Source organism: Oncorhynchus masou, unplaced genomic scaffold (assembly GCF_036934945.1).
Source record: "Oncorhynchus masou masou isolate Uvic2021 unplaced genomic scaffold, UVic_Omas_1.1 unplaced_scaffold_1295, whole genome shotgun sequence".
Lineage (NCBI taxonomy): Eukaryota > Metazoa > Chordata > Actinopteri > Salmoniformes > Salmonidae > Oncorhynchus > Oncorhynchus masou.
Genome location: NW_027002800.1, coordinates 134,118 through 149,843, shown reverse-complemented (window position 1 = coordinate 149,843; position 15,726 = coordinate 134,118). Strand labels below are relative to the sequence as shown.

The 15,726-nt window shown below is 45.8% G+C and overlaps 1 protein-coding gene across 1 annotated transcript in view; it reads left to right on the top strand.

The window, feature by feature from the left end:
* The first annotated feature begins 829 nt into the window (after nucleotides 1–829).
* Nucleotides 830–15,726, top strand: part of LOC135530230 (enoyl-CoA delta isomerase 1, mitochondrial-like) — an 18,253-nt gene continuing 3,356 nt past the window's right edge. The window contains exons 1-4 of the mRNA XM_064958593.1: nucleotides 830–925; nucleotides 4,739–4,864; nucleotides 8,790–8,917; nucleotides 9,254–9,400. Of these exons, the coding sequence (XP_064814665.1) occupies nucleotides 883–925; nucleotides 4,739–4,864; nucleotides 8,790–8,917; nucleotides 9,254–9,400 (444 nt within the window). The 5' untranslated portion in view covers nucleotides 830–882. The remainder of the gene's footprint in view (nucleotides 926–4,738; nucleotides 4,865–8,789; nucleotides 8,918–9,253; nucleotides 9,401–15,726) is intronic.

Sequence of the window (15,726 nt, the reverse complement as noted above, 5' to 3'; positions counted from 1 at the left end):
GCTCACCATACGCTTTAGCCTTGATCCTGAACTTGGCGTAGCAGTTAAGCTGTTGGCTTGACAGTTGTTAAACCTGGGTTCTCGTCTTGGTTGGGGCTGCCCACCGAATCCACTACAATCTGCTTCCGTGGTTGGTTTCATTGTATCTCCTCTTTCAAGCTGGAATCCTTAATTGAAACAACAACTAAGCGGGCACCCCACCTGTGTTTTGGTAAAAAAGCTAAGGGATGGGCCTGGAGAAATGTAACCACTCTTAATAAATTCAAAGCAAGAGCTATGTATGCAAAGACTGACCATCCATGATATCAAAATTATAGTTTTTACTATTTTGATTTTAGGATATATACGGTGTTTGTTTACATTTACTTTGTTTACAAAGATTTGAGTATAACAAGCTTATATTTGGGGTTCTGATGAGGTACGAGAGTTTAACCAATAGTAAAACATACATTAGTATCTAACTATGTACGTCGACGATGTACATACAACTTCAAGTCATTAGTCCTTGACCCTGGAAGTAGCCTGTAACCAATCCCTGTCAAGCAACCTCCACTTTGTCAGTGGGTGAGTTCGTTTTGCATGGCCCGATGCCCCGGGTTAGTTAAGATTTTTAAAGAACAATGGAATCGTTTAAAAAAGAAACTCCTCATCCTGGGCACCGGGCCTCGTTAAACGAGCTTGCCCAGTGTGGTTGATAGTCCTGCAGTCTGATAGGGTGATTCACGTTTTCAACACCCAAAACACCTGCAGTCACGGCGTTCAGATCCAATCAGATGCCAATACTGATATGTTGGCCCCGCCTCCTCTGTAATTTCCTCCTCCAGGACAGAGCAGTCCAGTCGCAGTGTCTGCACCCTGTTTGAGTCAACTTGACGAGTCGAGATGGCAAATGTGTTGAGAAATTCCGCCAAATTCGGGTTTTCAGGTATGTGAACTTACCTGACATTGAGTAAGTACAGCAGGAAGAGTTATTAGCGAGTTAATAGCTATTTCTCCGGAGTTTTGATGGCCCATTTCGAGAACAAACAAGAATATCAGTGGTCAGATTGCATGGCTAAGTAGTTAGCTAGCTAGCCTCCCCTTCCCTGGTCAATCCTTTCAGAAACTAGAGCAAAGTTCACACAACGCTTGTGTCTGTCCTTATGTCACGTAATGCCACATCGTCAGTTTGCGTGGGCTATCTGGGTCCTATCAAGTAGCTACCTATATCAACTAGCTAATATATCGTAGCTGTTATTGTAATTGTGAAAACATGTCTTGGGGGTGTGCTATTTGTGTGTCTGTAACTTTCTCACTCATCATTTATTCACGATTCATTCATCATTATCCATAATCACGGTAGCATCCACATTAATGTAGAAGCGTTTAGAAACATCATCTATTCTTATTTACAATAAAAGTGACTCCAAAATGACACTATACATTATTTACACTTCATTTCTATTGGGCACCAAATAATCTGAAAAACAACCAAAACAAACAGCAAATGTATCCAACCAATGTGTTGTCACAAGCTTGATCTAGCCATTGTCTGTGAATATGGGACCGAATACCTTTTACTTCTTTTAAGTGAATTTGTCCCAATACTTTTGGTCCCCTAAAATGGGAGGACTATGTACAAGAAGTGCTGTAATATCTAAACGGTTCACCCGATATGGATGGCAATACCCTCAAATTAAAGCCGACAGTCTGCACTTTAACCTCATAGTCCTTGTACCATTTCAAATCCAAAGTTCTGGAATACAGAGCCACACCAACATGACACTGACCCAGTGCTTGTGGAACTCACTGTATATAGTGAATAGGGCTCCAGCAACATGACACTGACCCAGTGCTTGTGGAACCCACTGTATATAGTGAATAGGGCTCCAACAACATGTCACTGACCCAATGCTTGTGGAACTCACTGTATATAGTGACGAGGGCTCCAACAACATGACACTGACCCAGTGCTTGTGGAACTCACTGTATATAGTGACTAGGGCTCCAACAACATGACACTGACCCAGTGCTTGTGGAACTCACTGTATATAGTGACGAGGGCTCCAACAACATGACACTGACCCAATGCTTGTGGAACTCACTGTATATAGTGACGAAGGCTCCAACAACATGACACTGACCCAGTGCTTGTGGAACTCACTGTATATAGTGAATAGGGCTCCAACAACATGTCACTGACCCAGTGCTTGTGGAACTCACTGTATATAGTGAATAGGGCTCCAACAACATGACACTGACCCAGTGCTTGTGGAACTCACTGTATATAGTGACGAAGGCTCCAACAACATGACACTGACCCAGTGCTTGTGGAACTCACTGTATATAGTGAATAGGGCTCCAACAACATGACACTGACCCAATGCTTGTGGAACTCACTGTATATAGTGAATAGGGCTCCAACAACATGACACTGACCCAGTGCTTGTGGAACTCACTGTATATAGTGACGTGGGCTCCAACAACATGTCACTGACCCAGTGCTTGTGGAACTCACTGTATATAGTGAATAGGGCTCCAACAACATGACACTGACCCAATGCTTGTGGAACTCACTGTATATAGTGACGAGGGCTCCAACAACATGACACTGACCCAGTGCTTGTGGAACTCACTGTATATAGTGACGAGGGCTCCAACAACATGACACTGACCCAATGCTTGTGGAACTCACTGTATATAGTGATGTGGGCTCCAACAACATGTCACTGACCCAGTGCTTGTGGAACTCACTGTATATAGTGAATAGGGCTCCAACAACATGTCACTGACCCAGTGCTTGTGGAACTCACTGTATATAGTGACGAGGGCTCCAACAACATGACACTGACCCAATGCTTGTGGAACTCACTGTATATAGTGAATAGGGCTCCAACAACATGACACTGACCCAGTGCTTGTGGAACTCACTGTATATAGTGACGAGGGCTCCAACAACATGTCACTGACCCAGTGCTTGTGGAACTCACTGTATATAGTGAATAAGGCTCCAACAACATGACACTGACCCAGTGCTTGTGGAACCCACTGTATATAGTGACGAGGGCTCCAACAACATGTCACTGACCCAATGCTTGTGGAACTCACTGTATATAGTGACGAGGGCTCCAACAACATGACACTGACCCAGTGCTTGTGGAACTCACTGTATATAGTGAATAGGGCTCTAACAACATGACACTGACCCAGTGCTTGTGGAACTCACTGTATATAGTGACTAGGGCTCCAACAACATGACACTGACCCAGTGCTTGTGGAACTCACTGTATATAGTGACGAGGGCTCCAACAACATGACACTGACCCAGTGCTTGTGGAACTCACTGTATATAGTGACGAGGGCTCCAACAACATGTCACTGACCCAGTGCTTGTGGAACTCACTGTATATAGTGAATAGGGCTCCAACAACATGTCACTGACCCAGTGCTTGTGGAACTCACTGTATATAGTGACGAGGGCTCCAACAACATGTCACTGACCCAGTGCTTGTGGAACTCACTGTATATAGTGAATAGGGCTCCAACAACATGACACTGACCCAGTGCTTGTGGAACTCACTGTATATAGTGACGAGGGCTCCAACAAAATGACACTGACCCAGTGCTTGTGGAACTCACTGTATATAGTGACGAGGGCTCCAACAACATGACACTGACCCAGTGCTTGTGGAACTCACTGTATATAGTGAATAGGGCTCCAACAACATGACACTGACCCAGTGCTTGTGGAACTCACTGTATATAGTGACGAGGGCTCCAACAACATGACACTGACCCAGTGCTTGTGGAACTCACTGTATATAGTGACGAGGGCTCCAACAACATGACACTGACCCAGTGCTTGTGGAACTCACTGTATATAGTGACGAGGGCTCCAACAACATGACACTGACCCAGTGCTTGTGGAACTCACTGTATATAGTGAATAGGGCTCCAACAACATGACACTGACCCAGTGCTTGTGGAACTCACTGTCTATAGTGAATAGGGCTCCAACAACATGTCACTGACCCAATGCTTGTGGAACTCACTGTATATAGTGAATAGGGCTCCAACAACATGTCACTGACCCAGTGCTTGTGGAACTCACTGTATATAGTGACGAGGGCTCCAACAACATGTCACTGACCCAGTGCTTGTGGAACTCACTGTCTATAGTGAATAGGGCTCCAACAACATGTCACTGACCCAATGCTTGTGGAACTCACTGTATATAGTGAATAGGGCTCCAACAACATGTCACTGACCCAGTGCTTGTGGAACTCACTGTATATAGTGACGAGGGCTCCAACAACATGACACTGACCCAGTGCTTGTGGAACTCACTGTATATAGTGAATAGGGCTCCAACAACATGACACTGACCCAGTGCTTGTGGAACTCACTGTATATAGTGAATAGGGCACCAACCATCGTCTTATAATACAAGGTCACATGGTTTCAGTGACGATGTCAACTATCATTATTCCACTCCCTCATTATTGTTTTATTATATTGTTATATTTTATTATATTATTTTATTATATTATATGATTTTATTATTTGATTTTATTATATTATTATTTTATTATATTATATTATTTTATTATATTGTTTTATTATATTGTTATATTATTTTATTATATTGTTATATTATGTATATTATATTGTTATATTGTTTTATTATATTGTTATATTATTTTATTAAGTTAATTTGTTATATTATGTTATATTGTTTTATGATATTGTTGTTTGGCAGGTGTGTTGTCCCAGTTGTCCATCCACAGTAGACATGGGAGAGAGTGTGTGTCGCCGTGCTTCTCTCTGCAGCAGAGAAACAGCTCTACCTCACCTAAGATCAAGGTGGACCTGGACAACAGTACAGGTAAAGCCCTGCACAGCTTCTTTACCTGTCCCAAATGGCACCCTGTCCCCTACATCAGGGTAGACAGCCCTGGTCCTGGAGGTACTGTTTACATCAGGGTAGACAGCCCTGGTCCTGGAGGTACTGTTTACATCAGGGTAGACAGCCCTGGTCCTGGAGGTACTGTTTACATCAGGGTAGACAGCCCTGTTCCTGGAGGTACTGTTTACATCAGGGTAGACAGCCCAGGTCCTGGAGGTCTTAGGTACTGTTTACATCAGGGTAGACAGCCCTGGTCCTGGAGGTACTGTTTACATCAGGGTAGACAGCCCAGGTCCTGGAGGTCTTAGGTACTGTTTACATCAGGGTAGACAGCCCTGGTCCTGGAGGTACTGTTTACATCAGGGTAGACAGCCCTGGTTCTGGAGGTCTCAGGTACTGTTTACATCAGGGTAGACAGCCCTGGTCCTGGAGGTACTGTTTACATCAGGGTAGACAGTCCTGGTCCTGGAGGTCTCAGGTACTGTTTACATCAGGGTAGACAGCCCAGGTCCTGGAGGTCTTAGGTACTGTTTACATCAGGGTAGACAGCCCTGGTCCTGGAGGTACTGTTTACATCAGGGTAGACAGCCCTGGTTCTGGAGGTCTCAGGTACTGTTTACATCAGGGTAGACAGTCCTGGTCCTGGAGGTACTGTTTACATCAGGGTAGACAGCCCTGGTCCTGGAGGTACTGTTTACATCAGGGTAGACAGTCCTGGTCCTGGAGGTCTCAGGTACTGTTTACATCAGGGTAGACAGCCCTGGTCCTGGAGGTACTGTTTACATCAGGGTAGACAGCCCTGGTCCTGGAGGTACTGTTTACATCAGGGTAGACAGTCCTGGTCCTGGAGGTCTCAGGTACTGTTTACATCAGGGTAGACAGCCCTGGTCCTGGAGGTACTGTTTACATCAGGGTAGACAGCCCTGGTCCTGGTGGTACTGTTTACATCAGGGTAGACAGCCCTGGTCCTGGTGGTACTGTTTACATCAGGGTAGACAGCCCTGGTCCTGGAGGTACTGTTTACATCAGGGTAGACAGCCCTGGTCCTGGAGGTACTGTTTACATCAGGGTAGACAGCCCTGGTCCTGGAGGTACTGTTTACATCAGGGTAGACAGCCCTGGTCCTGGAGGTCTCAGGTACTGTTTACATCAGGGTAGACAGCCCTGGTCCTGGAGGTACTGTTTACATCAGGGTAGACAGCCCTGGTCCTATAGGTACTGTTTACATCAGGGTAGACAGCCCTGGTCCTATAGGTACTGTTTACATCAGGGTAGACAGTCCTGGTCCTGGAGGTCTCAGGTACTGTTTACACATCAGGGTAGACAGTCCTGGAGGTCTCAGGTACTGTTTACATCAGGGTAGACAGCCCTGGTCCTGGAGGTACTGTTTACATCAGGGTAGACAGCCCTGGTCCTGGAGGTACTGTTTACATCAGGGTAGACAGTCCTGGTCCTGGAGGTCTCAGGTACTGTTTACATCAGGGTAGACAGCCCTGGTCCTGGAGGTACTGTTTACATCAGGGTAGACAGCCCTGGTCCTGGTGGTACTGTTTACATCAGGGTAGACAGCCCTGGTCCTGGAGGTACTGTTTACATCAGGGTAGACAGCCCTGGTCCTGGAGGTACTGTTTACATCAGGGTAGACAGCCCTGGTCCTGGTGGTACTGTTTACATCAGGGTAGACAGCCCTGGTCCTGGAGGTACTGTTTACATCAGGGTAGACAGCCCTGGTCCTGGTGGTACTGTTTACATCAGGGTAGACAGCCCTGGTCCTGGAGGTACTGTTTACATCAGGGTAGACAGCCCTGGTCCTGGAGGTACTGTTTACATCAGGGTAGACAGCCCTGGTCCTGGAGGTACTGTTTACATCAGGGTAGACAGCCCTGGTCCTGGAGGTCTCAGGTACTGTTTACATCAGGGTAGACAGCCCTGGTCCTGGAGGTACTGTTTACATCAGGGTAGACAGCCCTGGTCCTGGAGGTACTGTTTACATCAGGGTAGACAGCCCTGGTCCTGGAGGTACTGTTTACATCAGGGTAGACAGCCCTGGTCCTGGAGGTACTGTTTACATCAGGGTAGACAGCCCTGGTCCTGGAGGTACTGTTTACATCAGGGTAGACAGCCCTGGTCCTGGAGGTACTGTTTACATCAGGGTAGACAGCCCTGGTCCTGGAGGTACTGTTTACATCAGGGTAGACAGCCCTGGTCCTGGAGGTACTGTTTACATCAGGGTAGACAGCCCTGGTCCTGGAGGTACTGTTTACATCAGGGTAGACAGCCCTGGTCCTGGAGGTACTGTTTACATCAGGGTAGACAGCCCTGGTCCTGGAGGTACTGTTTACATCAGGGTAGACAGCCCTGGTCCTGGAGGTACTGTTTACACCAGGGTAGACAGTCCTGGTCCTAGAGGTCTCCGGTACTTCATGGTTTTGATTTAACCGACCTGGAAGACCAGGGGTGTGGAATTTAGGAAATCACTGAACTGATATATTGTTATATTGTTGTAACAACACCCCAAAAACATCTAAATGTCTCAGATTGTCCCCAGACCTCATAAATGGCCTCCTGATGTGTTTTCAGCGTTGGTGTGGACTTGTGTGTTTTTTCTTCTATCAAACAAATGTGATTTTGAGAGTGAAAACCTGGAAAAACCAAAACCTGGAAAAACTAAATGGAATCAGGCAACAATTGTAAACGTTTTTCATTATTTTTTTATAGGGCCCTCTTCCCTATATAGTGTACTATTTTAACCACATCCCTATATATTTATTTGTTGTAGGGCCCCTTTTCCCTATATAGTGTACTATTTTAACCACAGCCCTATATATGTATTTGTTATAGGGCCCTCTTCCCTATATAGTGTACTATTTTAACCACAGCCCTATATATGTATTTGTTATAGGGCCCTCTTCCCTATATAGTGTACTATTTTAACCACATCCCTATATAAGGTTTATTTGTTATAGGGCCCTCTTCCCTATATAGTGTACTATTTTAACCACAGCCCTATATATGTATTTGTTATAGGGCCCTCTTCCCTATATAGTGTACTATTTTAACCACTGCCCTATATATTTATTTGTTATAGGGCCCTCTTCCCTATATAGTGTACTATTTTAACCACATCCCTATATATTTATTTGTTATAGGGCCCTCTTCCCTATATAGTGTACTATTTTAACCACATCCCTATATATTTATTTGTTATAGGGCCCTCTTCCCTATATAGTGTACTATTTTAACCACATCCCTATATATTTATTTTTTTATAGGGCCCTCTTCCCTATATAGTGTACTATTTTAACCACATCCCTATATATTGATTTGTTATAGGGCCCTCTTCCCTATATAGTGTACTATTTTAACCACATCCCTATATATTTATTTGTTATAGGGCCCTCTTCCCTATATAGTGTACTATTTTAACCACATCCCTATATATTTATTTGTTATAGGGCCCTCTTCCCTATATAGTGTACTATTTTAACCACATCCCTATATATTGATTTGTTATAGGGCCCTCTTCCCTATATAGTGTACTATTTTAACCACATCCCTATATATTTATTTGTTATAGGGCCCTCTTCCCTATATAGTGTACTATTTTAACCACATCCCTATATATTTATTTGTTATAGGGCCCTCTTCCCTATATAGTGTACTATTTTAACCACAGCCCTATATAATTATTTTATTCAACCTTTATTTAACTAGCTAAGTCAGTTTTAAGAACAAATCCTTATTTGGGCCAGACCTGGAAGACGGGTTAGGGTTTGCACCACATGGATTAGGCTGCCATTGGTTGTCTCCCTCTCATCCCTCTCATCCATCTCCCTCCCCTCCTCCCTCTCCTCTCCCTCTCATCCCCCTCCTCCTCCCTCTCCCCCTCTTCGTCCCTCTCTAGGTGTAGCTGTGTTGAGGATGCAGAGCCCCCCTGTCAACAGTCTGAGTCTGGACTTCCTCACTGAGTTCTGTATCAATCTGGAGAAACTAGAGATGGATAAGAGTTGTAGAGGTCTGATCATCACCTCGGTCAGTGCACACACACACACACACACACACACACACACACACACACACACACACGTCCTGTCACAAAACCATGATACACACTATAACTCTCCCTGTGTGTGTGTGTGTGGTGTCCCAGACCCTCTCCAAGGTGTTCTCTGCAGGGCTAGACATCATAACTCTCCCTGTGTGTGTTTGGTGTCCCAGACCCTCTCCAAGGTGTTCTCTGCGGGGCTAGACATCATAACTCTCCCTGTGTGTGTTTGGTGTCCCAGACCCTCTCCAAGGTGTTCTCTGCGGGGCTAGACATCATAACTCTCCCTGTGTGTGTGTGTGTGTGTGTGTTTGGTGTCCCAGACCCTCTCCAAGGTGTTCTCTGCGGGGCTAGACATCATGGAGATGTATGGGAAAAGTCCGGAGCGCTGTGGAGAGTTCTGGAAGGCTGTTCAGGAGATGTGGCTCAAACTCTACGGATCCAACATGGCCACCATAGCTGCCATCAACGTGAGTCAGCACACCCAGCCGTCTGTCTGTCTCTGTCTGTGTCTCTGCCTCTGTCTCTCTGCCTCTGTGCCTCTGCCTCTGTGTCTCTGCCTCTGTGTCTCTGTCTGTTGGTCCCATGTGTTTATCTATATATAGGTGGTTGTCTCATGTCTATTGGATGTGACTATAATCACCTCTCTGTTTCTCTGTCTATAGGGCTCTAGTCCAGCAGGTGGCTGTCTCATGTCTATTGGATGTGACTATAATCACCTCTCTGTCTATAGGGCTCTAGTCCAGCAGGTGGCTGTCTCATGTCTATTGGATGTGACTATAATCACCTCTCTGTCTCTCTGTCTATAGGGCTCTAGTCCAGCAGGTGGCTGTCTCATGTCTATTGGATGTGACTATAATCACCTCTCTGTCTATAGGGCTCTAGTCCAGCAGGTGGCTGTCTCATGTCTATTGGATGTGACTATAATCACCTCTCTGTCTCTCTGTCTATAGGGCTCTAGTCCAGAAGGTGGCTGTCTCATGTCTATTGGATGTGACTATAACCACCTCTCTGTCTCTCTGTCTATAGGGCTCTAGTCCAGCAGGTGGCTGTCTCATGTCTATTGGATGTGACTATAATCACCTCTCTGTCTCTCTGTCTATAGGGCTCTAGTCCAGCAGGTGGCTGTCTCATGTCTATTGGATGTGACTATAATCACCTCTCTGTCTATAGGGCTCTAGTCCAGCAGGTGGCTGTCTCATGTCTATTGGATGTGACTATAACCACCTCTCTGTCTATAGGGCTCTAGTCCAGCAGGTGGCTGTCTCATGTCTATTGGATGTGACTATAATCACCTCTCTGTCTATAGGGCTCTAGTCCAGCAGGTGGTTGTCTCATGTCTATTGGATGTGACTATAACCACCTCTCTGTCTCTCTGTCTATTGGATGTGACTATAATCACCTCTCTGTCTCTCTGTCTATAGGGCTCTAGTCCAGCAGGTGGCTGTCTCATGTCTATTGGATGTGACTATAATCACCTCTCTGTCTCTCTGTCTATAGGGCTCTAGTCCAGCAGGTGGCTGTCTCATGTCTATTGGATGTGACTATAATCACCTCTCTGTCTATAGGGCTCTAGTCCAGCAGGTGGTTGTCTCATGTCTATTGGATGTGACTATAATCACCTCTCTGTCTCTCTGTCTATAGGGCTCTAGTCCAGCAGGTGGCTGTCTCATGTCTATTGGATGTGACTATAATCACCTCTCTGTCTATAGGGCTCTAGTCCAGCAGGTGGCTGTCTCATGTCTATTGGATGTGACTATAATCACCTCTCTGTCTCTCTGTCTATAGGATGTGACTATAATCACCTCTCTGTCTCATGTCTATTGGATGTGACTATAATCACCTCTCTGTCTCTCTGTCTATAGGGCTCTAGTCCAGCAGGTGGCTGTCTCATGTCTATTGGATGTGACTATAACCACCTCTCTGTCTCTCTGTCTATAGGGCTCTAGTCCAGCAGGTGGCTGTCTCATGTCTATTGGATGTGACTATAATCACCTCTCTGTCTCTCTGTCTATAGGGCTCTAGTCCAGCAGGTGGCTGTCTCATGTCTATTGGATGTGACTATAATCACCTCTCTGTCTCTCTGTCTATAGGATGTGACTATAATCACCTCTCTGTCTCTCTGTCTATAGGATGTGACTATAATCACCTCTCTGTCTCTCTGTCTATAGGATGTGACTATAATCACCTCTCTGTCTCTCTGTCTATAGGATGTGACTATAATCACCTCTCTGTCTCTCTGTCTATAGGGCTCTAGTCCAGCAGGTGGCTGTCTCATGTCTATTGGATGTGACTATAATCACCTCTCTGTCTCTCTGTCTATAGGGCTCTAGTCCAGCAGGTGGCTGTCTCATGTCTATTGGATGTGACTATAATCACCTCTCTGTCTATAGGGCTCTAGTCCAGCAGGTGGCTGTCTCATGTCTATTGGATGTGACTATAACCACCTCTCTGTCTCTCTGTCTATAGGGCTCTAGTCCAGCAGGTGGCTGTCTCATGTCTATTGGATGTGACTATAATCACCTCTCTGTCTATAGGGCTCTAGTCCAGCAGGTGGCTGTCTCATGTCTATTGGATGTGACTATAATCACCTCTCTGTCTCTCTGTCTATTGGATGTGACTATAACCACCTCTCTGTCTATAGGGCTCTAGTCCAGCAGGTGGCTGTCTCATGTCTATTGGATGTGACTATAATCACCTCTCTGTCTCTCTGTCTATAGGGCTCTAGTCCAGCAGGTGGCTGTCTCATGTCTATTGGATGTGACTATAACCACCTCTCTGTCTATAGGGCTCTAGTCCAGCAGGTGGTTGTCTCATGTCTATTGGATGTGACTATAATCACCTCTCTGTCTCTCTGTCTATAGGGCTCTAGTCCAGCAGGTGGCTGTCTCATGTCTATTGGATGTGACTATAATCACCTCTCTGTCTATAGGGCTCTAGTCCAGCAGGTGGCTGTCTCATGTCTATAGGATGTGACTATAATCACCTCTCTGTCTCTCTGTCTATAGGGCTCTAGTCCAGAAGGTGGCTGTCTCATGTCTATTGGATGTGACTATAACCACCTCTCTGTCTCTCTGTCTATAGGGCTCTAGTCCAGCAGGTGGCTGTCTCATGTCTATTGGATGTGACTATAATCACCTCTCGGTCTCTCTGTCTATAGGGCTCTAGTCCAGCAGGTGGCTGTCTCATGTCTATTGGATGTGACTATAATCACCTCTCTGTCTATAGGGCTCTAGTCCAGCAGGTGGTTGTCTCATGTCTATTGGATGTGACTATAATCACCTCTCTGTCTATAGGGCTCTAGTCCAGCAGGTGGCTGTCTCATGTCTATAGGATGTGACTATAATCACCTCTCTGTCTCTCTGTCTATAGGGCTCTAGTCCAGCAGGTGGCTGTCTCATTTCTATTGGATGTGACTATAATCACCTCTCTGTCTATAGGGCTCTAGTCCAGAAGGTGGCTGTCTCATGTCTATTGGATGTGACTATAACCACCTCTCTGTCTCTCTGTCTATAGGGCTCTAGTCCAGCAGGTGGCTGTCTCATGTCTATTGGATGTGACTATAATCACCTCTCGGTCTCTCTGTCTATAGGGCTCTAGTCCAGCAGGTGGCTGTCTCATGTCTATTGGATGTGACTATAATCACCTCTCTGTCTATAGGGCTCTAGTCCAGCAGGTGGTTGTCTCATGTCTATTGGATGTGACTATAATCACCTCTCTGTCTATAGGGCTCTAGTCCAGCAGGTGGCTGTCTCATGTCTATAGGATGTGACTATAATCACCTCTCTGTCTCTCTGTCTATAGGGCTCTAGTCCAGCAGGTGGCTGTCTCATTTCTATTGGATGTGACTATAATCACCTCTCTGTCTATAGGGCTCTAGTCCAGCAGGTGGCTGTCTCATGTCTATTGGATATGACTATAATCACCTCTCTGTCTCTCTGTCTATTGGATGTGACTATAACCACCTCTCTGTCTCTCTGTCTATTGGATGTGACTATAATCACCTCTCTGTCTCTCTGTCTATAGGGCTCTAGTCCAGCAGGTGGCTGTCTCATGTCTATTGGATGTGACTATAATCACCTCTCTGTCTCTCTGTCTATAGGGCTCTAGTCCAGCAGGTGGCTGTCTCATGTCTATTGGATGTGACTATAATCACCTCTCTGTCTATAGGGCTCTAGTCCAGCAGGTGGTTGTCTCATGTCTATTGGATGTGACTATAATCACCTCTCTGTCTCTCTGTCTATAGGGCTCTAGTCCAGCAGGTGGCTGTCTCATGTCTATTGGATGTGACTATAATCACCTCTCTGTCTATAGGGCTCTAGTCCAGCAGGTGGCTGTCTCATGTCTATTGGATGTGACTATAATCACCTCTCTGTCTCTCTGTCTATAGGATGTGACTATAATCACCTCTCTGTCTCATGTCTATTGGATGTGACTATAATCACCTCTCTGTCTCTCTGTCTATAGGGCTCTAGTCCAGCAGGTGGCTGTCTCATGTCTATTGGATGTGACTATAACCACCTCTCTGTCTCTCTGTCTATAGGGCTCTAGTCCAGCAGGTGGCTGTCTCATGTCTATTGGATGTGACTATAATCACCTCTCTGTCTCTCTGTCTATAGGGCTCTAGTCCAGCAGGTGGCTGTCTCATGTCTATTGGATGTGACTATAATCACCTCTCTGTCTCTCTGTCTATAGGATGTGACTATAATCACCTCTCTGTCTCTCTGTCTATAGGATGTGACTATAATCACCTCTCTGTCTCTCTGTCTATAGGATGTGACTATAATCACCTCTCTGTCTCTCTGTCTATAGGATGTGACTATAATCACCTCTCTGTCTCTCTGTCTATAGGGCTCTAGTCCAGCAGGTGGCTGTCTCATGTCTATTGGATGTGACTATAATCACCTCTCTGTCTCTCTGTCTATAGGGCTCTAGTCCAGCAGGTGGCTGTCTCATGTCTATTGGATGTGACTATAATCACCTCTCTGTCTATAGGGCTCTAGTCCAGCAGGTGGCTGTCTCATGTCTATTGGATGTGACTATAACCACCTCTCTGTCTCTCTGTCTATAGGGCTCTAGTCCAGCAGGTGGCTGTCTCATGTCTATTGGATGTGACTATAATCACCTCTCTGTCTATAGGGCTCTAGTCCAGCAGGTGGCTGTCTCATGTCTATTGGATGTGACTATAATCACCTCTCTGTCTCTCTGTCTATTGGATGTGACTATAACCACCTCTCTGTCTATAGGGCTCTAGTCCAGCAGGTGGCTGTCTCATGTCTATTGGATGTGACTATAATCACCTCTCTGTCTCTCTGTCTATAGGGCTCTAGTCCAGCAGGTGGCTGTCTCATGTCTATTGGATGTGACTATAACCACCTCTCTGTCTATAGGGCTCTAGTCCAGCAGGTGGTTGTCTCATGTCTATTGGATGTGACTATAATCACCTCTCTGTCTCTCTGTCTATAGGGCTCTAGTCCAGCAGGTGGCTGTCTCATGTCTATTGGATGTGACTATAATCACCTCTCTGTCTATAGGGCTCTAGTCCAGCAGGTGGCTGTCTCATGTCTATAGGATGTGACTATAATCACCTCTCTGTCTCTCTGTCTATAGGGCTCTAGTCCAGCAGGTGGCTGTCTCATTTCTATTGGATGTGACTATAATCACCTCTCTGTCTATAGGGCTCTAGTCCAGCAGGTGGCTGTCTCATGTCTATTGGATATGACTATAATCACCTCTCTGTCTCTCTGTCTATTGGATGTGACTATAACCACCTCTCTGTCTCTCTGTCTATTGGATGTGACTATAATCACCTCTCTGTCTCTCTGTCTATAGGGCTCTAGTCCAGCAGGTGGCTGTCTCATGTCTATTGGATGTGACTATAATCACCTCTCTGTCTCTCTGTCTATAGGGCTCTAGTCCAGCAGGTGGCTGTCTCATGTCTATTGGATGTGACTATAATCACCTCCCTGTCTATAGGGCTCTAGTCCAGCAGGTGGTTGTCTCATGTCTATTGGATGTGACTATAATCACCTCTCTGTCTCTCTGTCTATAGGGCTCTAGTCCAGCAGGTGGCTGTCTCATGTCTATTGGATGTGACTATTATCACCTCTCTGTCTATAGGGCTCTAGTCCAGCAGGTGGTTGTCTCATGTCTATTGGATGTGACTATAATCACCTCTCTGTCTCATGTCTATTGGATGTGACTATAATCACCTCTCTGTCTCTCTGTCTATAGGGCTCTAGTCCAGCAGGTGGCTGTCTCATGTCTATTGGATGTGACTATAATCACCTCTCTGTCTATAGGGCTCTAGTCCAGCAGGTGGCTGTCTCATGTCTATTGGATGTGACTATAATCACCTCTCTGTCTCTCTGTCTATAGGGCTCTAGTCCAGCAGGTGGCTGTCTCATGTCTATTGGATGTGACTATAATCACCTCTCTGTCTATAGGGCTCTAGTCCAGCAGGTGGCTGTCTCATGTCTATAGGATGTGACTATAATCACCTCTCTGTCTCTCTGTCTATAGGGCTCTAGTCCAGCAGGTGGCTGTCTCATTTCTATTGGATGTGACTATAATCACCTCTCTGTCTATAGGGCTCTAGTCCAGCAGGTGGCTGTCTCATGTCTATTGGATATGACTATAATCACCTCTCTGTCTCTCTGTCTATTGGATGTGACTATAATCACCTCTCTGTCTCTCTGTCTATAGGGCTCTAGTCCAGCAGGTGGCTGTCTCATGTCTATTGGATGTGACTATAATCACCTCTCTGTCTCTCTGTCTATAGGGCTCTAGTCCAGCA